General features: G+C 36.0%; 6 protein-coding genes across 10 annotated transcripts; 4 read left to right on the forward strand and 2 right to left on the reverse strand.

The window, feature by feature from the left end:
* Positions 1-386: 386 nt before the first annotated feature.
* On the reverse strand, positions 387-3,424 carry LOC129238961 (splicing factor U2AF 50 kDa subunit-like). The gene is made up of 5 exons (XM_054874208.1): positions 3,247-3,424; positions 2,574-3,176; positions 2,413-2,498; positions 1,245-1,367; positions 387-1,171 (listed from the first exon to the last, which is right to left on the reverse strand). Exons 1-5 carry the CDS (start codon positions 3,257-3,259, stop codon positions 710-712), a joined length of 1,287 nt encoding a protein of 428 aa, XP_054730183.1. The 5' UTR covers positions 3,260-3,424; the 3' UTR covers positions 387-709.
* Positions 3,425-5,603: 2,179 nt separating this feature from the next.
* LOC129238962 (splicing factor U2AF 50 kDa subunit) lies at positions 5,604-8,696 on the forward strand. The gene is made up of 6 exons (XM_054874210.1): positions 5,604-6,173; positions 6,228-6,779; positions 6,849-6,937; positions 7,916-8,038; positions 8,104-8,223; positions 8,284-8,696. Exons 1-6 carry the CDS (start codon positions 6,161-6,163, stop codon positions 8,626-8,628), a joined length of 1,242 nt encoding a protein of 413 aa, XP_054730185.1. The 5' UTR covers positions 5,604-6,160; the 3' UTR covers positions 8,629-8,696.
* Positions 8,697-9,948: 1,252 nt separating this feature from the next.
* LOC129238960 (uncharacterized) lies at positions 9,949-12,176 on the forward strand. The gene is made up of 8 exons (XM_054874207.1): positions 9,949-10,670; positions 10,748-10,856; positions 10,937-11,072; positions 11,141-11,285; positions 11,345-11,421; positions 11,481-11,596; positions 11,664-11,778; positions 11,839-12,176. Exons 1-8 carry the CDS (start codon positions 10,003-10,005, stop codon positions 12,051-12,053), a joined length of 1,581 nt encoding a protein of 526 aa, XP_054730182.1. The 5' UTR covers positions 9,949-10,002; the 3' UTR covers positions 12,054-12,176.
* LOC129238963 (vesicle transport protein GOT1B) lies at positions 11,863-14,661 on the reverse strand. 4 transcript variants are annotated; one of them, XR_008581814.1, is made up of 6 exons: positions 14,482-14,661; positions 14,218-14,309; positions 13,976-14,154; positions 13,832-13,913; positions 12,388-12,526; positions 11,863-11,978 (listed from the first exon to the last, which is right to left on the reverse strand). XR_008581814.1 is itself a non-coding variant. In XM_054874211.1 (6 exons), exons 1-6 carry the CDS (start codon positions 14,504-14,506, stop codon positions 11,961-11,963), a joined length of 435 nt encoding a protein of 144 aa, XP_054730186.1. In that variant the 5' UTR covers positions 14,507-14,661; the 3' UTR covers positions 11,869-11,960. The 4 variants fall into 4 exon arrangements, 2 of the variants coding, with proteins under 2 accessions (XP_054730186.1, XP_054730187.1); XM_054874211.1 differs by having other exon boundaries at positions 11,869-11,978; positions 12,488-12,526; XR_008581815.1 differs by lacking the exon at positions 11,863-11,978 and adding an exon at positions 12,031-12,315.
* LOC129238964 (cytochrome b-c1 complex subunit 7) lies at positions 12,676-13,480 on the forward strand. The gene is made up of 3 exons (XM_054874213.1): positions 12,676-12,837; positions 12,986-13,033; positions 13,140-13,480. Exons 1-3 carry the CDS (start codon positions 12,798-12,800, stop codon positions 13,385-13,387), a joined length of 336 nt encoding a protein of 111 aa, XP_054730188.1. The 5' UTR covers positions 12,676-12,797; the 3' UTR covers positions 13,388-13,480.
* Positions 14,662-18,579: 3,918 nt separating the features above from the next.
* Positions 18,580-22,595, forward strand: LOC129238965 (RNA-binding protein cabeza). Of its 2 annotated transcripts, none has more exons than XM_054874214.1 (7): positions 18,580-18,719; positions 18,773-18,913; positions 18,975-19,059; positions 20,199-20,233; positions 21,225-21,367; positions 21,441-21,943; positions 22,006-22,595. In XM_054874214.1, exons 1-7 carry the CDS (start codon positions 18,713-18,715, stop codon positions 22,361-22,363), a joined length of 1,272 nt encoding a protein of 423 aa, XP_054730189.1. In that variant the 5' UTR covers positions 18,580-18,712; the 3' UTR covers positions 22,364-22,595. The 2 variants fall into 2 exon arrangements, with proteins under 2 accessions (XP_054730189.1, XP_054730190.1); XM_054874215.1 differs by having other exon boundaries at positions 18,785-18,913.
* Positions 22,596-23,358: the final 763 nt, after the last annotated feature.

Consider the following 23,358-nt stretch of genomic DNA (forward strand, 5'->3'; position numbering starts at 1 on the left):
GGCCGATAAGAATCCCCTTAGCTGGCGGGTTTCCCAGGTTTCAGTAGCGGAACCACTCTCCCTGATTTCCACTTGTCAGGAATTATGAGATGGGCCATGGACATATTGGAAACCCTTGTGAGGTAGCCAATAGCCCTGGTAGCTAGCCTAACAATTAAACTTTATAATTTATTATGCATTTAATTCAATAAATAAATAATAAATATATACGCAGTTTTTGGTCTCTTTTCGCCCAATAATTTCCCTAGTCATGAAGATGGTGTAGAGGCCTTCTCTGCAAACTCTTGTTGTAACCCAAATGATTTTTTTTTTTTTTGTAAAGATATTCATTGTCTCCACTTTAAAGTCTTAATAATACCTTGAAATAATTTAATCCATAGAAAGCATTTGTTGATGTAGGTGGATACGAATTGCCAAAATTCTCGTCTTTATTAAATCCCGCCATTTTGAATCTTGATACATTTGACACGCCAACTCGTCGTATTTGAAAATGTAGAGGCGTAATAGTAAAAGTTTAGTATTTAAATTTCTTATTACAACGTTTACTTTAAGTAAATGTAATTTAAAACAAGATGCGTCAAAGCCAAATAATTGTGATCACGAGTGTGTGCGGTGACGAGAGTCCAAACCTTATGGCATTTTTAGAAACTAGATTCATGATAATATAATCGGAAATACGTTGAAGTGGTTTGACATACCACAAATCATTTTAAAATTCGCGTCGATGATATTTGTCCGGATCAAAGTAGGAAGTCACTACAACGCGATCACTGAATTTACGTCCGGTTAGCGCTTGCTGTGCCTTTTGACAATCCATAACCGAATTGAATTCGACAAATACTTTACCACAACCGGGCACATCAACGCCCTCGATGGGTCGTGGTATCTCGACACTGCGCACAACTCCATATTTATTACACTCCTCTTTGATATCCTCCAAAATATCTTCATATTCTTCTTCGTCGCGCAACTCATCGGGTGTGACCATATTCAACAAGCAAAGAACTTCGGTGGGTGGACCCGAGGTGCCGACCATAGAAAGGCCAGGCACTTGTATCATCACCGGCGCAGCTGTGGTGGAATTACTTTGTGCATTCTTAGCACCTACACTAGCTCTTTGCACTATCAACTTCTTATCGCCCAATTGCATGCCATTTAGACCAGCAATAGCCTAAGGAGGTAACATGAAAATTTAGGAAAATTGTTTTTTTTTTTGTTTGTTTGTTTTAATTTCATGATTTTACCTGATCTGTTATGCTGTGGTCAACATATTCGGAGAATGCGTAACCTTTGCTCAAGCCAGTGGCGGCATCCTTTACCAAGTTAAAAGCACGCAATTGTCCAAATGAGAGCAATAACTCTTTAACCTGTTGAAATTTTGAAAATCATGACAAATTTATTGTTAATGTTATTGATGTCATATGAAAAGGCAAAAATATGTTTAATGTTAAAAACTGCGAACTTTGAACATTTAATTGTCATAAAAGAGCTATTGCTATTCCACATCGAAATTATGTCACGCATTAACGGGAACGCATGTCCTTCCACCACCTAAAACAAAATAACATTGGGATAGGCTAAACGAAATTGTTGGCATTGATTGGTTGATTTTGCTTAGTAGGTATTTCTGAAAAGTTCCTGTAGAGATTTTTTCAAATGGCATTTGTTGTCAATTTTAATAAACTTGCCTTTTACATCGACATTTGCATGCATTACAAGTTCACTGCATCGACACGCACGCACTTAGTTTCTCACACCGCATATTGTACTCGCAATTAATTGTACACGCAACAAAAGATGTGTGTTTTTCAGGTGGATGCAGTGGGCATGGTCGATGCAACTGCAACAAAAGCGAATACGAACGAGTACGTGTGCTTGTTGCTGTGGTGTAGGATGCAACCTAAGCTACAATAACCAAACAATCAAAAACAAAATTAATACAAGTTTCGACAACAAATCTAGGTAGGTAATATAAAAGTGGTAAAATGAGCCCAAATGTTTTAAACAAATCTCTAGCTTAAAGTTAATTTACGTTAAAATACGTCGCTTAGACTCGAGCTGAAAATGAAGCTGTAAGAAGATCTGAAAATTTAAATTTGGAGCTGAAAATTGAAAACCGAAGCTGAAAATCGCTGAATGCGCTGAAATTTAAGCTGAAAGAGGAGTTCAAATGATAACTAATTTTGAATTTATGGCGCGCTGCTTGACTGCAACCGTATTGATAGTCTGGATGCGCCTAAATTGCTACAGGGGGGAAAAATTAAATAAAATTTGAAAGATCTCTTTCTTCGGAATTCATGTACGCCCGTATCCGCACTCCCTCATCACTGTGCCTTAATAAACTGTGGCAAAAAACTTTACATTTACATTATTCTGGATATTTGAGCAAAATACAGCTATCGACCAACTTACCTGCTCTTCATTCAAATAATTTGGCAAGCCACCAATGAATATTTTGTGCGGAGAATCTGGCACAACAGTGGAAATAACACCATTGGCTGCAAAAAACAAAAAAAAAAATTAAATGAAAATATTTACTTTTTTTCCTTGGCAAAGCATTAGCTTTAAATTACCAACTGGGGCCGTTAAAGGTGGCGCATCAGCTACACCGGGCATGGGTTGGTAATCATGAGGACGTCTTATCTTCAAACTCTGCCCCTTAAAGTTTATGCCATCGAATGCCATTGCCTGTGTAGTTTCATCTGTTGAACGAAATTCTAAGAAAGCGAAATTCTTATCCAAGTTTATCTGGCACGCCAATACGGGACTTCCAGCTGCTTGCGCCAGACCCGTTAAGTGCATTTGTTGGTTAAAGAACTCCATCATCTCATCTTCTGTAACACCAAATGGTATATTGCCAACGTAAAGTCGTCGCGCCTGTCGTGTTATAGTTGAGCCCACTACTGGCACAGCGGCTTGTGGAATTTCGGGTACTGCGTTTGCCGGTATCTGGCCCGCTGCTTGCATAGCTTTATATTGCATCGGTGTAATGTGCTCAAAACCAGGTGGCGGTACATCCCAATACAATGATGGTTTTCTTCGTCGGGAACGGGTGTGCCGGTCACGTCCACCACCACCACCAGCTTCGCGTTTACGATCGCGGGAACGCGAACGACGATAATCTCGCTCGCGTTCGCGATCTCTTGAACGCGATCTATGGCGGCGCCTATCACGGTCTGCAAAATTTATACACATTTTTGCTTAGCGGCACGCGTTCTCACGCATCAAAATCTCTGAAGCACTTACCTTCGGAACCCATTTTAAAATAGAATATTAATTTTATGCAAGTGACTTCTAAATTATTCCGTGCTTAAACGCTTTTAAATTAAGTTATCAATAATATTTAATTGTAGATTTATGAAAAATGTGTAAATTATTTTACGTTGCACACAAGTGAAAAACCTTTGATTGAATTTTTTGACAGACGCTGATTGGAACCGTGAAGCGAAAACAAGCGAAACAGATATATTTTGATGCGGCGAAATTCGACTACAATGCTGCCACTTGTTACATTTTCAAGACGAATGGAATATCAAAAGTGGCACCTTCTGAAAACCGTTACTTTATTTCACGCGATTTTGGCAACCAACGATTGGACCATATATAAAATAAAATATAAAATAACACAGACAAGACAAGCAAGGGAAGGGAAATTACTTTGTCTCACTTCAGTGAATGGCTTGTTTGAAGATTTAAATTAAACAAAGTAATGGAAATGAAGTGCCGTGTATTGAGGCCTCCAAATGCAGTTTTTGTGCAATGTTATGCGGATGACGTCGTGGTAAGAAAGTGGGTGTGTTTGTGTATGAATACTTGGACTTGGCGACTTCTATTGCTTTCGCCTACTCTTCCTCTTCACGGAAGACGCAGTCTTGTATTCTATCATTCTTGTGAATTTTTGAGATATTGAGTTTAATTAATATTCAAACTAGTTCAAACAACTGCCAAAATACGGATATTAATGCAAGAAGTGAATCACTTTTTGATTTCATTTTAAAGAAAAGCTTGTTTATATGCAACAGGAGTAAGAATCCCAATTAATTACCTCGTGCACGAGCAAAAACGTGCTGAACTTCACTCTGACTTTTTCCGCACTGTTATAGTAGGTACATCATATATTGCAGAATTAAGTCTCCTTCATCATAGGACAACGGATCTATAATTCCGAAATTAGGAAAGCCAATAGGTACTAATGGAATTTTTTACCAAAAACGTGAAGAATTGTTATGAATGCACGAGACAGTAAATTCCACGTCCATGGGCTACTTGAGAGGAATTTGGTCATTGGACGGCGAACGGCGAGGAATCACTAAAGTTACTTCTCAACACTCATTTTTCGACTAGACCGCTTTCTAGCAATACCAGCTGAGGAAGAGCCCTTTTCGCACCTTTAGCTACTTGCTGGATAAGTGCCGCCTGACCTAGGCATTTGGCTCTTTCAAACCCTTCAATTACAGAAATCTTCGGGGATATCGCGTCGTTGGCTGCTCCTTATTTATACGACCTGCCTAAGATCGTGAAGATCTGTGAGAGTAGTTATTATACTCAATGTAGGTAAGAGCTCCCACGTGCCGCCTAAGGATTTCAGGCCAGTCAAAATTTATACTTCTTGCTGAAAACCCTTCCAAAGCTGAATAACTTACACAAAAGAAATGAAATTCATCGAGAACGTTTGTCGCTCACCTGGCACGCTTACACGACAGATCAATAGAATTCTCCTTGTATAATATTACTGAAGAAAGAGTTCGCACTAGGCGCGAAGGCAATCACCAAGTCTCTGAACGAACTGTGATCGGAACCGGCCTTATCAGGTTTGTCTATAGAATACTTAACGTCATAACGGTCGTCACAGAGGCGGCGCTTCTCTACGCGTGCAGACGCAATCCGCTAGGTGGTGTTCTCTCCCCGTTACTCTGGAATTTTGTTGCCAATGACTTGCCGGAAGAGATAATGATAAGAGGCTACCGGATGATTGCTTACGCACACGGCGTAGCACTTATTATTAGAAAAAAGTTTTGGATATTGTGTAAGAGTTGAGTTAATGCAGTGTTGCATAAACGCCGCTGTCAATTGGGCCGTGAATTGCGGCCTCTCAGTAAATCCTCCAAGACAGAGGTCGTCCTATTCACAATGAAGCTTAAGGTACCCAGAGCCCAGCCCCAGGGGGCGCTGCGTTGCTTTCTGACAAGAGGAAATACATAGGGGTAATACCTCTGTCGTCAGGCCCATGAATAAACGAACAAAAAGAAAGGAAATTAGTTGTTTGTGAAGAGAAAGTGCAAGGAAAGGAATGGAAACAATCAAGCACAAGAAATTACACGCATAAAACCCAAAAAAACTACATTTGTACATAGGCATTATATTAATTTGTGCTTTCACAATTTAACACGCAGCACTTCGTTTTCATTAGTTTATTTAGTTCAAATCTCACAAATCACAATATTTTCACAAACATGTAATTTTTCCCTCCTTTTTTATGTATATTCGTTTATTTTGTACCAGTAAGGGGCCTGAAGTCAGACTTGTCAAAATCGCGAAAAATAATGTAACTGGTTTGGGAAGACGGCACCCTCAGTTTTTAATTCGCCTTAAGATTGTAGTGAGTAGCTATGTTTACGATTGCTATTGATATAATTTATAACAAATTGATTAAAATCAATATAACAACATTTTTGGAATGTTAAGTGCATTGTGTTATTATCTCGCGTTTTAACTTCATGTCAATTACTATATAGCTAATTCCTACCCGACAGAAAATCGCCTCATACATATAAACAAGTAGGCAACTTTTTCACATTATACTTCTCACTCAACTTTTCCGTCAACTAATCGCTTATCGGCTAATGTAAACACTCTATAACGTAACTAAAAAATACATTCCCAATTAATGAAGAATACAGTAAATAGTAAAGTGGTAGTAATTTGCGCAAAAAAATTTAATTTCTAGTAATTTAACTTGTGGGATTACTTGCCAATCGTAATCAAATAAACCCAAATTATACACTTTACGGACTTTGGTCGCAGCAGAGCAAATAAAACATAAACAAGAGCATTTCGGAATTTGTCAAAGATCGATTACGAAAAATAATAATTGTCATTAAAGAAAGTTAAATTACAAGTCTACCGCTTTATTGGATAAGTAATTAAAAAAAGCAAGGAAATGGGCTATCATGGTAAGGCAGAGTCCGAATTCTCATACGCGAACATTTAAAGAAACTTCTTTTCAGATCGAGACCGTGGACGCCGAGATCGACATCGCTCGCGCAGTCGTTCACGTTCGCGTCACCGAGATCGCTCGCGGCATCGTATAAGGAGACGTAAACCCTCACTTTATTGGGATGTACCACCGCCAGGATATGAACATATAACACCAACGCAATACAAAGCTTTGCAGGCCTCTGGCCAAATACCAGCAAGTGTTATACCCGATACCCCTCAGGCTGCAGTACCTGTAGTGGGCTCAACTATAACGCGGCAAGCTCGACGTCTATACGTAGGCAATATTCCTTTCGGTATAACCGAAGAAGAAATGATGGATTTCTTCAATCAGCAAATGCATTTAATAGGCTTGGCACAGGCGGAGGGCAATCCAGTACTTGCATGTCAGATAAATTTAGACAAAAACTTTGCTTTTCTGGAGTTTCGCTCCATTGACGAGACGACTCAAGCAATGGCCTTCGATGGCATAAACCTTCAAGGACAAAGCCTTAAAATTCGACGACCGCACGATTACCAACCTATGCCAGGCATGACAGACGAGCCTACCATTAAAGCGGCAGGTGAATTAACGATAGGCTTAATTTGTTTCAGAGGAATTTAAAATCATTTGTTTTCTTTTGTAATTTCAGTATCACCTGGCGTCATATCTACGGTAGTTCCAGATTCACCACACAAAATATTCATTGGGGGTCTACCCAACTACTTAAGTGACGATCAGGTGCGTATTTTTAAATCATATTCAAGGAATGAGGCTTTTATTTAAACTGTTTATCAAAGCACTTGTTTCAGGAAAAAAACAGAGAGAAAACAGGAAAGAGATATTTAAATTTCTTCCAACGTTGGTGCTGTTGTATTCTTCTTTGGCATGTTAAGAAATTTTCAGCAATACAAAATTTTCTCTACTTGATATTTCATGAACTCAGTTATTTTTAAAGCAGAGCCAAATTAATGTATAAAACGAAGTGACGAGTGCAAAAAATTGCCCAAAATCTTTAACAAAAACAGCAAACATGTCTGGCATTTCCCAAATTCGCTTTTTGGTTCACTTTTTTCAATGTTCTTTTTATTTCAGCGTTTTAGGACAATTCTTTTTTCAGCTTAAAATTTCTTTCAGCATTTTTTTTTTGTTTGCCGTAAATATTTCTGTATAAGCTATTTAATAACTTTCTTCCAAATTCATACTGATTACTTTTCCCAATTGTGTAATTGTAGATTAGTTTGAGCCGCGCTGCTCAACGCTTCTCTACAAGCATCGTAATTCAATTATGCAGTTATATGATATAAAAAATCGTGGAGTTACATTTGCAATGAATTTTCAATGAAAAATTTTAACACAAAATGATGAAAGGCAAGTTCAATAAATCTTACATTTTTTCTCAACTGCATTCTTGGCATGCCCAATAAGGGGATATAAAATCTCAATTTTATTGAGAAAGACATAGGGCTATGAAATAGGAAAACATTTAAAGTAAATTCACAAATAAAATTGAAAGTAATGGCGAGTCTACACCTCATAAAATGTGAATATTCTTAGAATTTGTGCGGCATGTGGTCATAATAGATTCAAAATTTTTACTAATTAATTTTTTAGCAATGCCTTTAAAAACATTTCATGAGTTGTGCCGTCTGCCAATATTTACCTTCGCTTTTGCCTAAACTGCATATAAAATAAAACCACTCATTCACTATTTAACAGGTTAAGGAGTTGCTACTATCCTTCGGGCAGTTGCGTGCTTTCAATTTGGTGAAGGATGCTGCAACGGGGTTGAGCAAAGGATATGCGTTTTGTGAATATGTAGATTTGAGCGTTACAGACCAAGTAAGATCTGCATTCACTGCTTCTTTCGTAAAAATAAAAGTACGTGCGCTTTCCTTTTCCCATAGGCTATTGCTGGCTTAAACGGTATGCAGTTGGGAGACAAAAAACTAATAGTACAACGCGCGAGTGTTGGTGCAAAGAATTCGCAAACTAATTCCACTGCTGTGGCACCTGTCACCATCCAGGTAAGAGAAACTTTATGCATAATTCACTAAATTCAATAAATTAACAAAGCTTCTATTAAGGTGCCTGGTCTATCAAGTCTCGTCGTAAATTCTGGGCCACCAACCGAAGTTCTTTGCTTGTTGAATATGGTCACACCCGATGAGTTACGCGACGAAGATGAATATGAAGATATTTTGGAGGATATCAAAGACGAATGCAATAAATATGGAGTTGTTCGCAGTGTTGAAATACCGCGACCCATCGAAGGCGTTGATGTGCCTGGTTGTGGTAAAGTATTTGTCGAATTCAATTCAGTTATGGATTGTCAAAAGGCACAGCAAGCGCTAACGGGACGTAAATTCAGTGATCGCGTTGTAGTGACTTCCTACTTTGATCCGGACAAATATCATCGACGTGAATTTTAAAAATAAGTTCAATTGTACTTTGTGTTTTATAAATAGTTATCGCTTTTTAAACTTCAAAAACACCCCAATATACGTTCTTTGTCTTTGTATCGAAAACAATATTTAATTTTTTGGTCTATCGGCAGTTTTTCTAGATGCCTTGCAGTATTATGAATATCATTATGGCACGGTCTCTGTAACTTAGATAGGCGAGAAGTATTACATTAATGATATAATCGATAAAAACCAGCGTGTGTGCATTGTTATTATAACGGAATTCTGCTTCCAAACTGTCTTTTTTTTTAAATACCCATGTGACTACTACACTCTAAGTACATGATAGCAGTACTCTTTGGTTGGGTTCAAAGCAAGATTAGGTAGGGTGTCTTATGATCAGTTTCAAAATACGGTTCAAATTATGATTTCGCTGAACCATCCGGATCGGCACCAAGATACCCTATTGTTGTAACATTATATCTGGAGAATACTGGAGTGACAGTTCTAAGCCGTATTTAAATCTGGGTCGTTCCTTTTATATATCAATGGATCAGCAATCATTTCCGTATGAGTATTTGTCAAAAGAGTTAAATACTAACGATTGTATGGAAACACCGACACCGTTTAGAGTATTGGAACTTTGTTAAATAATAGTTCCACGGAAAAGGGCCGATAAAATCATCGGAAAATGTCGATAAAATATATACATCGACATTTTCTTTAACATCAAAAAAGCCTGAACGGAATCAATAAAACCGTAATTAGCAGTTACAATATCGGCACCATACACACCATTCACCATATCAACGACTCGGTTTGCATTTTCGCCTTCACCAAAAAAAAAACTGTAAAATGTACCGAATGTTTTTTGTTGACTTCCTTTGTTAACACCCTGTAACACACAACTGAATGGAAAAAACAAAAACACAGCAAAAGAACTTTTTTAGTGAAATGTTGGCTTGACAACGAGCATAAACTTTAAACTGGTTGATCGATACTTTACGAGATATCGATCACTACAGCTATTTACTGAGAAAATAATGGAACCAAACAGTAACACACCAAATTGTCAATAAACACTAATTGCACTGCATTCTTGCCATTTTCAGCAAGATATTCTGCTAAATAATATTAATTAATATATATCAATAATTCTATGGCAGAAAAGTAGGCACAAACTGTGTGATGGAAATAAACTTCGGTTAAAAACTTTCACTGCGCTCTTTCGGATTGTTACGCACCGATTATTACCCCTATCGACTTTTTTCACCAACATTTTCATTTGCACTACAGTGTGTAATAACCATATTAACATGTGGCAGCACTTTTAGAAATCAGCTGTATTCGTTTTATTTGTTTGCTGTTTGCTGTTTACCATTAGGCAAATTGTGATGAGCTATGAGCGTGAAAATCTTCCTGCCCAATTTTCTATTCCATGCCAAAGAAAACTGTGATATCTATGGAGAAATACAGATCAACGAAAACAATGCCGTTTCATACTTTATTATTGCGCATCGAAGTTATGAAAGCAGCAGCCAAACAGAGGTTACCACCAAAAATCTGCGTCACTTAGGATATATTTTTCGTGCCGGTCAAACTTCAAGAGTGCAAAACCGCGATGTTGCTCTTAGCTTCGCCTATGACGAAGATACCCCAAACATTTATTTGCTCAAATTGAGTATAAAACCGGCGGATACCAAACAGGCAAATGTCTTCCTTTATGATGTGCCAAAGATGTTACAGCTGTATGAATATAGCGCCAAAAACATAGCCACTGGGACACATAATACCAGACATAGTGTATCTGGCGGACATGGTGACTGTGGGAGTGATCAGAATAATGATGTAGATATGTTGTGTAGTTTATTGAGTGAACATCGGCGAGAAAACAGTAAAACGCATAAAAATACTTTAGTTAGTATTTTTAAAAATATGCTCTTTTTCCTGCCTAATCTAATCACACATACATTAATCCTTTTGTTTGAGTCCCGAACGCTCTTGCCTTTATTACGAAATACATGTATGTACGAACACTATTTGGAATGGCGAAAGTACCGAGATTCTGGGTGGGTTGATATAGTGGTTGAAATTATCAGTACCGGTGAACTAATTTTTGTTTACTTACACAATTCAATCTTTTCAGAAAACGTAAACTCAATATTACAGTGGACAAAATACTCGGAGTTGGTGTAATGCTGTTTCTACTCTTCTACGTTTCTCATCCTGGTGATTATCTGCTTACAACATCGCATGTGAGGGATTTGTGTATTTCTACAATACTATGAAAATAATGTTTACATGTTATGTAAAAAAACGTTTTTTTTTATTTCAGTTGGTTATACGAAAGCTACGTTTGTTGTTACGATCGCTCAAAGGTAGTCCGATTGGCTTAAAACTGAATGAGCACCTTAACAATTTTTTGCTCGACTGTTTTAATTATCATATCGATTTGTGGGCCAAATTCTTGGGTAATTACATAGATTACAAATATTGCATTATTGATTACTAAATAATGTCGTCATTCTGATCATTCCAGATCTGATTGAGCCGATCGTGCTTCAACTTTTCGTTCCAATTGCATTACTTGGTTTAATTGGATTGTCTTTCCAATTGGCCTCGTTACCAGTTTTGATATCCATAATCGGTCTACATGCACATTGCTTTTATATATATACAGCAGTGTAAGTCACCAGTTTATTTTAATCACAAATAATAATAACTTAAATACTTATTATATTAGATTGTATAAGGTGGAAATCAAAGGCATTCAAGTGCTCTGGAAGGTGATGCTGGGGAAACGTTACAATGTACTTAAAAGTAAATATTTGTCAGCCATATTTTGTAACAAAAATTAAAATACTATATTTTACCTTCAGATCGCGTAGAGTCACATAATTACGTCACCCGCCAGCTATACCTTGCAACTATATTCTTTACAGCACTACTCTTCCTTTTTCCAACTGTATTGGTCTATTATGTAGTATTTACGTCTGTAAGTTTCCTCAGCTTATAAAATTGTTTACCTAATATATTTATAAAATTATTATTTTTTTTTGCAGTTACGGCTTTGTATTTATCTAGTTAATTTACTCGTTCAAGTATTACGTCGAAATCTCTTAGATTTCCCTCTTCAAAGGCTACTCAAATGGACTATTGGTCAATTTTACGATATGGGTAAGTTAAAAACATTTTTTTAAATATTGCATCGGTTTTATTTGCCTCATTTTTTGACAGAGAGTATATACCTCGCTCATATACCCCATTCGCCATCACCTTTGTTGCAGCCAGAAACTACAGAAATACATATGTACGTTTTCGAATTAAACATACAAAAATCGCCTTTGAATCGGGTGTTTTCATGTGAAGGTAGAATCCTGGAAGAGGTGAAAGCAGATGATCGGATGTCAATTAAAAATGCGTTCAATCGCATGCTTAGAGGAACATTTTAACGATGTTTGTATTTCTTGATACATGGAAAAATGTGTATCGATAAAAATAATATTTAAAACTTAAGAAATTTTAAATAAAATTCGATTTACATTTTATATATAATATTAAAGGAATATATTAAACATGGTATTTAACTAATCGTAGCTATGTACATATAACACAAGTATGTTTTCAATGGCAAATATCTATAAATACGCAGGGAGGCACGTATTCTATAATTGGAGTTATAATCCGGTCCCCAATTTCCCAATATGAAGGACACTTTTAAGAATAAACCTTATCGTGACTATAATTATTCCCAAATAATGCTTAAAAAAATACAAATCAACTTACTGGATATTTTTATACAAAAACGCTCTTTAAATTTAAGCTCACGGATGAATAAACTATATTAAAATTATCCTTAGCAGAGATTATTGGAGTTCTACTATACCGTCGTTCGATTTGCGTCCCCACCGAGTTTTTGTACAAGCTATAAGAAAAGAATAAAAAAGTTAAAGGACGTAAATAAAATTAAAGTATATTAAATGTAATTAGTACATTCCAAACTCAAAAATTACAACCCTGCACTCAATCTACTACCGATTATCTGACAAATAGCAACTTTTACTGTCAGTTGTCACACGTTGCTTATACAAGTGAGTGAGTGAAACAGCGCTAGCGCACCAACATATTCTAATTTATTTCAGAGTCCTATAAGCTCGTCTGAAGAAGATTTGTGGAAATCTCTAAATTCGTGCGAAATGTCGGGATACGTTGCCAGGAAAGGTCCCTTGGTCTTCTGTAAGTACCCATTAGTTGTTCAGTGCTCAAAAAATTATTTGATAACTGTAACTTATAAAAAATATATAAAACCAGGGGCGACCATTTGATTACGTAAATTAGGTCTATAATTCTGGCACTAAATAACAATTTATTATCTATTTTTCAGCAAACTTGGGTAAATGGGCGTACAACTTGTCTGGTTTCAATCAATATGGTGAGTAATGTCAAATAATGACTAGAATAAATTTGTTGCTCAATAACTAACCTGCAATTGCATACGCAATACCCCCGGCACTATATTCACAAACCAACTCAAATAGGTCTACACCGTGATGATTGTCTCTACGAGAACGAGGACGTAAAAGAGGCTGTGCGACGTCTACCCCGCAAATTGTATGATGAACGTAATTATCGTATTATGCGCGCTCTACATTTGTCCATGACGAAAACACTTTTGCCCAAAGAGCAATGGACCAAATATGAAGAGGACGTTAAATATCTGGAACCCTACTTAAAGGAGGTGGTTAAAGAACGTGAAGAACGCGAAGAATGGACAAAAGACCATTGAAACGTTAAGTGCGTCATTTTTATTTAATGTTAAACAAGATACGATTTATTTGGAGATGTGTAAATTAAAGAAAAATAAACTAATAAATTGAAATCTCTGTGAATATGTTATTTTGAAAACGGATTTATATAGATTACTTCAGTTAATCAGTGCAGACATGAAATGTTGTTAGTCGTTCCCACGACAGTGGGTTCTACGCAACGACCCGGATTTACATCCGGCCAAGGACTGCCACTTCAGCAGCATTCCCCGTACATGTATGGGGAATGTTTATACCGCTGCAGCAACAACAAATGTTGGTATGTTTGAAAACAAGCAGTTTTTTCTGAATGTTATTAGTTTCGAATCCTAAAAACTGTCGCTGTTTACCACAAAATCTCCAATTTTGTTTGAAAAATAAGTTAGAAATAATACCAATACAATTTGCGATTAGCCACTACTTACCTTTTGAATTACAGGTGTATTTAGGACAGAGCCTAGAACTGGCACTCTTCCTAAGAAGTTGACTGCCACCGGGAAGAATCCGCTGAAATTTCCAAAGACATAGTTAAAATTAAGGTACTAAAACAAAATCAAAGTAATTTGTACCTAAATAACACAAAGAATCCGTATAGCTCAATGATCATTCCAATCATTGGAAAACCAAGAAGTACAACGAAAATCCCGCCAAAAAACGCAGTGGTACCTTTAACTTTGTGTCGTTGAAAGAAAAACCTAAATGTACGTTGTACTCCAATTACACAGGCAAGACCACTCAGGAAGAGCAACTAAACAAAACAAAAAAAAAAAAACACTATAAATTATGCTTGTTTTTAGGCAACAATATTCACGTTTCCAATAGCCAGCAATCCTTTATCGAACAGAAATAGCACACCCAAAAATAGGAATGAGACACCAAAGCCAGCCAGACCTATTCCAATTTCTGTAATAAACAGAAAAACAAAGCGCGAATGAACGCCCAGTCGAGCATAAAACGTACCAAGCCAAATTGAACATACATATTAAATTATTCATGTATTGGAATATACAATAAACATGAAAATCTAAGTGACAATTGGTGCGCGCCTTTGCACTCGTAGACAAATTGGACTTACTCTGTAAATCTGTAATTTCAATCATTATGCTACTATTCTTATATCAAACACAATTTTTCCCTACAATCAAAGTTGTTACAATAAATTAGTATAGTAATCGTTTTTTCGGCAAATATTTGATCACTTCCACGTAAACCGATTTTTCTTTTTGGTTGTGCGAACAGCTGACTGGCATTTGGCATGACATTTTGTTTTTGACATATAATTTTATAACGTTTTCGAATACTACTAAACATAACATAGCAGAAAGAGAAAAGGTCCCTTTCTTAGCTTCTTTATATAACCTTAGCTTTGGTAAGCTAAATTTGGTTTCTTAAATTTATTGTTAATTGTAACTTTTTGATCTGATTATTATTATTATAAGGGGGTTTAGCATCCTGAACCCAAAGATCTACTGTGGCCCCTTCAGCGATTAGGAATATTTCTCTAAGCACAATATCCTCCATACATTGTAGTATTTATCATAATTTATTGTATTTTATTTGCCCTCTAGTAAAATATGTTTACTCAGGTGTTTGTCGCTCTTATGCACCAGAGCTAGCACTTATGGGGCGATTTTATCTTCCTCTCTACAGAACCTATAAGTTCTATTGGAGTATATTCTCTGGTTATTGAGGAGATAATTTTATCTACAATTATTCCTCCTATCCTAAAATTATTCTTACATACATATGTAATTCCAAGCAATCTTTAAATGGGTTTAGGTTAAAACTACTTACCATTCAGTTTGATTGGTTTTAACTGATCGCTTGAAGCGTTATAACTTTTGACGTGATAATGTCTTATAATTCGATTTAACAGGCTACACGCACGAAAAAATGTGTCGTTACCTTGCTCATTAGTGTTACCTTGCTCATTGCCGTTACCTTGCTCATGTGTCGTTACCTTGCTCATTACCGTTACCTTGAATGAACGGAACGAACGACAAAGCAAACAAGCAAACGAACGGCAACGTTCGACATCTTGCTCTCTCCTACTTAAGTGAGCGTATATGTGTATGTATATGCGCATATGTACATATATAAATTCACGTATTTGTATTTGCATATGCCTTCTTATTGATTATTATTAATTTGATTTACTTGAAGAATTTCAAATAAAACCAAGTTTGTTAATAATACCTGTTGTTTTAATGTTATTATTATTTTTTGACGTGATAACGTCTTATAATTCTATGTAGCCGGCTGCACGCACCAAAAAATGCGTCGTTATCTTGCTCATGCGTCGTTACCTTGCTTGAACAGCATGTTATGTTATGTTATGATATGTTATGTTATGTTATGTTATGTTATGTTATGTTATGTTATGTTATGTTATGTTATGTTATGTTATGTTATGTTATGTTATGTTATGTTAGTTATGTTATGTTATGTTATGTTATGTTATGTTATGTTATGTTATGTTATGTTATGTTATGTTATGTTGTGTTATGTTATGTTATGTTATGTTATGTTATGTTATGTTATGTTATGTTATGTTATGTTATGTTATGTTATGTTATGTTATATTATGTTATGTTATGTTATGTTATGTTATGGTATGTTATGTTATGTTATGTTATGTTATATTATGTTATGTTATGTTATGTTATGTTATGTTATGTTATGTTATGTTATGTTATGTTATGTTATGTTATGTTATGTTATGTTATGTTATGTTATGTTATGTTATGTTATGTTATGTTATGTTATGTTATGTTATGTTATGTTATGTTATGTTATGTTATGTTATGTTATGTTATGTTATGTTATGTTATGTTATGTTATGTTATGTTATGTTATGTTATGTTATGTTATGTTATGTTATGTTTTGTTATGTTATATTATGTTATGTTAATGTTAACTCATTCTCTATATCCATACAAAATATCTATCAAACAAATAAAATTAAAATTTTCTTTTGAAAAATGCAACCATTCAATCAGTATTTTCTTATGACGTTATCACGTTAAACTATCGTCAGTAAACCGACTTTACAGACATCCTCTTTTTGTTTACAAATTTAGAAAACAGTTTAAAAATAAACTTTTAATAGTTATATTAAAAAAAAAAAAAAAAAAAAAAAGCAAAAACAAAAAAAAAACACATTTCGGTGGTTTTTAGAAGGGTAAATCAAACATTTTTTTATGATGCCAAAATCCTCTCAGCATAAGACGGGAGATATAGGAAAACAGAGTGAAAACCAACAGACCAATCGATTTTTTTTGCAGCTAATTCTACATACCGGAATGAGTCGAGTTTTTTTACCAAACCCTATAAACTAACCGTCGTCTTTTATCGCAAGAGCAGATATGTTGCTCTAAATACTTCTGTTTAGGGCTGGCATCGAGCTTCACCTTGGGCTTGAAGTATTTTTCTGCGACGTTTGCCAAAGAAGGCTATTCTCGAACTCAACTTCGCTTAGATGCAATAGGGAGGGTACCTCACTGTTTGCTCTCGCCATCAAGCCCTCTCCATACCTTCTAACTCACGCAAAGTGCCGGTGCCTTTTCTAAGCATCCCATATGGAATCTCAAGAAATTGTCGGAGCTTACTAGAGCTCCCTCTCTGGGCTTTGTAAAATGTTACAATAATAAACCAAGAAACTTAGTCTGACCGGTCGTTTAACTAGAGTTAAGACAACGTTAATACGTCCTGCTAAACTGCGTGCGGAGTTTAAACGACAAAGTAAATATGGGCCATAAAAATATGGTCACACAACAAATTCGTTAAAGTTGAATTCGTCGTTCGTTTTCTAAGTCTTTATGTTCTCGAGCAGACATACCTATAAAGCTTAACATGCCTATCCTTCGTTAATTTTAAAATTATAATATTTTACAATAATTCTTAAGTATTATTTCTACGTCTAATGACAGCATTTCTAATGTATAACAACACAAACAGCTGAGGTACTCACAAATTTCGTTAATATATTCACAGCAAATTGTAAAAATTTTATTCGGTAAATCAGAATAGGCGGAAAAAGTTATCGAATAACGAATACAACTTTAACGAGATCTGAGGGAAAGCCCCTATTGAATTTTTCATATCTTTATCTCATTAGTTCTTTACTCAATATTTTCCCACGATAGTCGGTCCTACGTTACTCGAACGACTCAGATTTACATCCGACCGTCCGACTTTCACTCTAGCAATGTTCTTCGAAAATGAGTAATGTTCACGGTGACCCGAATACTGAAGGTGGCGCCTTCTTCTATATTCGAAAGCTTCAGTGATATACCAAATGAGACAGTCCCATGCAAATGAACCAATTCCATTTAAAGAAATTATTAATTCTTCATGAATTAAAGAAAACTTTCTCAAATATACGTGCCAGATTCTGTATATTATTGTGCCTTAATATCCCTAAAATTTTTGTTTTGACTTTGTGCTGTTTTCTCAAGTGGGTACGTTTCTGTCTTAACATTTAATTTTGAAAATTGCATCAAGTAAACCTCATCGCTGTATTCGCGGATGTAAACAGCGAAATGAAAATTGGTTTGTCAAATTAAATAATGATAGCTGATGTTAAGACAGTTATGGTAATAAATTCGGCAAGACAGATATGTTTTAACAGTGAACACACTGTTTCAAACAATCGTACAAACAGGGGATTGGAGACTTTTTTGACACATGGAAAGAGCGTCTAGAGTTTTGGATGGCCACCAATAATCAATATAAAAAGAAATTTAAAAAAGATAGGCTTTTGAAAAACTTCTTAAAATTTATAAACAAATAAATTAAAAAGACTATTTAGTCATATCTCAGTTCCTTTAGTAAAATAATATGCGAAATATAATTAATATTTTTGAAGTAAAAATCTTGAGAATATATTCACTTTCTTTTTAATTCTATATATTTCTCCTCCAAACATTCATGAATAATTAATATTTTCAAGAAGTTTTTTGCGCTGATTATAATTATCTTCCATCGATTTATGAAAAAGTATATAAGGCAATCTTTAGTTCGTCTTTACTTTCAAAGCTATGTTTCAAACAATATTTGAAACAATGTTACGGCAGCTGTCAACCATGTTTGTAATTTAGGCTAAAACAATATACCTCGTGTATGTCGTTCTTTAAGGACTGCTATGTTGGTTCACAACGCAACCCTGTGTGCGGCGAAACGCCATTTTTCAATCAATTCAGAAGAAATTTTCTTGTGGCGTGGTTAGCGATAGTTTCCTAGCAAAAATTGTTATTCGTAGAGAATTTAGAAAATATACATTGCTGATCTTTGTTTAAAAACTGAGAATGGATAGTAAGTATACTTTTAAAGTGAAAAATTGGATAGATCTTTCAATATTTGTGTTGATTATAATGCAGGAGGTGGTTATGGTGGCGCTGGTGGCGGAGGAGGTTACAATAACTTCTCCGTACCACCGCCAAATTTCCAGCAGCAGATGCAACCAAAAAGTGGTGGTTACAATGACCAATCTTCTTATAATAAAGGAGGTACAACATATTGTTGATAACTATGAAAAAGGATCGAAATTTGAAAAAGAAATTTTTTTAGGTTATGATTCTGGTAGCCGAGGAGGTGGTGGAGGCGGTGGCGGTGGTTGGAACGACCGCGGAGGTAGCGCAGGCGGCGGTTATGGGTATGTATCTATTACCCATTTTTATAAATTTCCGATGAGAAAAAACTTCACAAGCTAAGGCCCATTGAGAAGCTTATTCCTCGATTTATATACACAAAATGAGTGGCTACTGTTTAGACGTTTGTATTTTTTGTTGACTATGGTCAAATGAAAAAGTGTTTTTTTAGGGTATTCTGCTGATCGATCATCATGTATGTATCTTTCAAAGTAAATTTGTATTACGTTGATGAAATATATGGGGGATTTTTGCTTCTCGACTGTTATTTCGATATGTTAAATCCGCCTATAAGATTATAAAGGCCCACTTAAAGAAAAACATTTACTGCTAAGTAGGCTGGTATTCTTATCATACATCGACAACGAAATGAATGGGGTTAATGCAAAAATTCAAGGATACAAACTATCATATATAATACGTCTGTATTCGAAAATATTGCATTTGAATTGTTTAGAGAGTTAATAAGCTAATATTGAATTTTTTTTTTTGTCTTTAAATAATTTCTGAAATCATTCATTAGAGCTGGCTATGTTAAGATATTTTCCTTATAAAATCCCAAAGGTCGCTGCGTGCTTCTAATGAAGGGTTCTTACAGTGGAGAAGCAATAAATTCCCTTATTATGTACATTTTTTTAAAGCTCTTGATTTTTTTGTTTCAATACCATTGTTTATGAAACTTTTTTAAAAGTAATTTTAAGGCATAAAGGTGTAATACAGTCAACGATATTATTTATATTTCGACCGAAACAACTATCAATGAAAAGCTCACATGCTCTGGTTACTAAATCGTAGTAAATGGTTTAATTTGTTGCTGTATCATGAATAGCAGGAACTAGTATGAAATTACTTCAATCCCGGTGTGTTGTTGATTAGTTGGGTATGGTAAATAATCAGAAGATTTAAACTGTGTTATATTAATATCTACGCCATATGATGGATCATCAACGATTGACTGCGCATATGGGAAAATAATGGTGGGATATTATAAAATATTCACAGATTTATATTATCTGACAGGCGGCTTGAAAATGGTACTTGCTTGTGTATGCGATGTAATAGATTTAAAAAACTTCTCAGTAACAACCTACACACTGCAAATCACAGAATGCACATTTAAATGAGTCTTGATATCCTATTTTAGAAATGGAGGCGGCAGCAAGGACGGCTACAATAAAGGTAAAATAAAAGCAAGCCAAATTGCAAATGAGTAAAGTATAAATCAATTCATTTACTACTTACAATTCTTAACTCTGCGATTTACGTAAAATTTACTGTATGACTAGTGTTTTCATTGCGTATTGAATCAGAAGTCTCAACTATAAAGAGTGTGCAAAAATATCGCTTTGTGAGGGTTAATACTGCCAAGTGTGCAGCCAAATGAAGGCAGAAGGATATGCATTTTTTTGTTTTTGTTATGTGTAAAGTTACAATTGCCTAAAGTTCATAGCAACGTGTGTGTGTGCACTGAGTATGTGGTAGCTTTAATTTAAATACACAAATGGTGTGAAATTTTGATCAATAAATATTGATCTTGGTTGGTATACATAAACATCATTGTATTAATTTTTAAGTGTTTGGAAATATTGATAGGGGTTGTAAAAAATGTCAACAGCTGTTGAGGCAAGTGAGAAATGGTAAAACTTTGTTTTATGTTTTTTTTCCTTTTTAATGCTAAGATTCGAAATAACATGAGCTTGCATAAGCTTCAAATCTCAAAAAAAAAAAAATTCTTCCTGAGTAACAAAAATGAGTTTTAATGCCAAAATGTCTAGATACATTTCTTTTTACACACAATGCCTCCAAACAAGTTCCAATAAGTGCATAAGTTTAGGGTATTTAACCATGGTTGATATTCTTATGGAAACCTTCAAAAATGTGCCTATCTAAGTAAAAATTTATGAACAATACTCCATTTTTTTTGGTTTATCTGAAATGTCCTATACGCGTACCCGAAACTAAAACTGAATCACACTATTCTTCGTTCATGTTTCAAATGTGTTCTCTTCTGTATGGTCATACACTCGCATATTTTCTAAAAATTGTATAGTACATTGAAATAGTGGTTTAAAAGTAGTTTGCAAAACAAATTTAGCGTTCAATCCCATATTTCATAGTTCGAAAACTTATTTGAGAATAAAACTTGCTAAAATTAGATATGTAATTTTAGGCGGTTTTGGTGGCAGTAGCGGCGGCGGCGGTAGTGGCAATGAAATGATAACGCAAGAAGATACGATTTTTGTCTCAGGAATGGATCCTGCAACCGATGAAATGGCAATCGAATCCCATTTTGGCGCAATCGGCATAATAAAGGTAGGTTTCCGAACTGCCTGTTTTATCACCTCATAATTCATTAAAATTGTATATTCTATTCATTATCTTGCAGAAAGATAAACGTACAATGAAGCCAAAAATTTGGTTGTACAAGCATAAAGAAACGGGCGTTTCCAAAGGTGAAGCTACTGTAACCTACGATGATACAAATGCCGCTCAGTCGGCTATTGCTTGGTTTGATGGCCGCGATTTCAATGGTTGCACGATTAAAGTTTCGTTAGCTCAACGTCAAAACAACTGGAAAGGCCGTGTTGGTGGTGGTGGCGGTGGTGGTTTTGGTGGTCGCGGTGGCCCTGGTGGTGGTCGTGGAGGAGGTGGTGGTGGCGGCGGTGGCCGATTCGATCGAGGAGGCGGCGGTGGTGGCGGGCCAGGCGGTGATTATGATTCGGGCCGCGGCGGTGGCAGCGATCGTGGCGGTCGTGGCAGGTTAGGAGGTGCCGGAAATGGAGGCGGCGGTGGTGGTGGCGGCGGCAGTAATGTACCACAACGCGAAGGAGACTGGAAATGTAGTAGTTGCAACAATACAAACTTTGCCTGGCGTAACGAATGTAATAGGTAGGTTCAAAGCACTATATGGCTTGCACTTCAGAATAAAATTTATTCATCGTTATACGTAGATGCAAAGCGCCGAAAAGTGATGGTGAAAGTGCCGGAGGTGGAAGCGGAGGCGGTGGCTATGGTAATAGTGGTGGTGGTGGTTATGGCGGTGGCGGCGGCGGTGGAGGTTTCGGCAACGATCGCGGCAGTGGTGGCGGCGGTTATGGTAATAATGAACGAGGAGGTGGTGGCGGCGGATATGGAAACAGAGACCGCGGAAGTGGTGGTGGCGGCGGAGGTGGCTTCAACCGATTTGGTGGTGGTGGTGGTGGCCGAGGTGGCGGCGGTGGAGGTGGCCGCGGAATGGGCGGTGGTCGTCGCGATGGTGGCGGTGGCCCTGTTAGAAGCGATGGAGGCAATCGGCCTAGACCCTACTAAATATGTGGATCGTCATGAGTTTTTAAGTTATATATGTATTTTAGAACACATTTTTTAAGTAATTCATATGCATCGTAATATGATTACAATAATTACAGCAATTCAAATATCAGCAGTTCACAATGAAAGTAAAAAAAAGATGTATTAAAAATAATAATGACAAATGTATATTACAGTTCAGAATTTTTCGGAATAAACAGACGTCATAATGTTTTAATTTTAATGAAAAAAATATTTTTTTACTCTATGATTAGCAACGAAAAAGTGAATGACTGAAAGATTTCTCGGTGTGGACGCAAAAGAAAGGAATAAAAAAAAAACACTAAGAAGTAATATGTATTGCCAGAAAGTGGAATTTATTCAAATGAATGCTGCAGTCAAATGCCTTTACTAAAGATCTTTCCAAAAATTCGCTGATAGGAACCAATATTGGAAACACGTGGCACATAACTTACACAGTCGGTTCTACGTTACCGGTGCGACTCGGATTTGTTTATTCAGTCAAGGGCTGTCACACTGGGGACTGTTTATGATGGTACAACAGCAAAATAGGAAGCATAGGCTCTTAGATTGATAAGCGTCAATCCTTCGTAGAAAAAATAAATTATTTAATTGAATTTTTATTGGGGTAAAAGTAAAAGCTAATGATTTTTTAATCTCTGAGAAACGGTTTGTGCATTTTTTTAAAGAAACAAACCAAATTCATAATTGCAGAATTAAAAAAATGTAGGAAATTACGGCTTTAATTGAGCTCAGAGGAGAGCTGGCCCCAAATGAAATGGAATAAAAGCAAGGAAGCTGAAGTTCACCCTAGAGGAACTCAACAAATTGCGCAATTAATACTTTATTACGCCTAAATTGAGTCAGATTCCCCATGCAGGCTTGTAAATACTGTTCATTGAGACCAGTCACACGCGTTAATTTCCGTAGTTACCAAAAAATGGGGGACCACCTACGCAGAAATGCAGATGATGTGTCTAAATTTTTTATTTTCA

Source organism: Anastrepha obliqua, chromosome 2 (genome assembly GCF_027943255.1).
Source record: "Anastrepha obliqua isolate idAnaObli1 chromosome 2, idAnaObli1_1.0, whole genome shotgun sequence".
NCBI classification, from domain to species: domain Eukaryota; kingdom Metazoa; phylum Arthropoda; class Insecta; order Diptera; family Tephritidae; genus Anastrepha; species Anastrepha obliqua.

Excerpts from the sequence above, each read along its gene's own strand:
- LOC129238961 (XM_054874208.1), bottom strand. Across the intron at positions 1,368-2,412 it reads ATTATTTGAATGAAGAGCAG|GTTAAAGAGTTATTGCTCTC; the intron begins GTAAGTTGGTCG and ends AAATTTCAACAG. Across the intron at positions 1,172-1,244 it reads ACCACAGCATAACAGATCAG|GCTATTGCTGGTCTAAATGG; the intron begins GTAAAATCATGA and ends TTACCTCCTTAG.
- LOC129238964 (XM_054874213.1), top strand. The coding sequence starts at position 12,798 with ATGTCGGGATACGTTGCCAGGAAAGGTCCCTTGGTCTTCT. Across the intron at positions 12,838-12,985 it reads GAAAGGTCCCTTGGTCTTCT|CAAACTTGGGTAAATGGGCG; the intron begins GTAAGTACCCAT and ends TCTATTTTTCAG. Across the intron at positions 13,034-13,139 it reads GTCTGGTTTCAATCAATATG|GTCTACACCGTGATGATTGT; the intron begins GTGAGTAATGTC and ends CAACTCAAATAG.
- LOC129238960 (XM_054874207.1), top strand. The coding sequence starts at position 10,003 with ATGAGCGTGAAAATCTTCCTGCCCAATTTTCTATTCCATGCCAAAGAA. Across the intron at positions 11,422-11,480 it reads ACGTTACAATGTACTTAAAA|ATCGCGTAGAGTCACATAAT; the intron begins GTAAATATTTGT and ends TTTTACCTTCAG. Across the intron at positions 11,597-11,663 it reads ATTATGTAGTATTTACGTCT|TTACGGCTTTGTATTTATCT; the intron begins GTAAGTTTCCTC and ends TTTTTTTTGCAG.
- LOC129238963 (XM_054874211.1), bottom strand. The coding sequence starts at position 14,506 with ATGATTGAAATTACAGATTTACAGA. Across the intron at positions 14,155-14,217 it reads GATTGCTGGCTATTGGAAAC|TTGCTCTTCCTGAGTGGTCT; the intron begins GTGAATATTGTT and ends TGTTTTGTTTAG. Across the intron at positions 13,914-13,975 it reads GGATTCTTTGTGTTATTTAG|CGGATTCTTCCCGGTGGCAG; the intron begins GTACAAATTACT and ends TGGAAATTTCAG.
- LOC129238965 (XM_054874214.1), top strand. Across the intron at positions 18,914-18,974 it reads ATCTTCTTATAATAAAGGAG|GTTATGATTCTGGTAGCCGA; the intron begins GTACAACATATT and ends AAATTTTTTTAG. Across the intron at positions 19,060-20,198 it reads AGCGCAGGCGGCGGTTATGG|AAATGGAGGCGGCAGCAAGG; the intron begins GTATGTATCTAT and ends ATCCTATTTTAG.
- LOC129238962 (XM_054874210.1), top strand. Across the intron at positions 6,938-7,915 it reads ACTACTTAAGTGACGATCAG|GTTAAGGAGTTGCTACTATC; the intron begins GTGCGTATTTTT and ends ACTATTTAACAG. Across the intron at positions 8,224-8,283 it reads TGGCACCTGTCACCATCCAG|GTGCCTGGTCTATCAAGTCT; the intron begins GTAAGAGAAACT and ends GCTTCTATTAAG.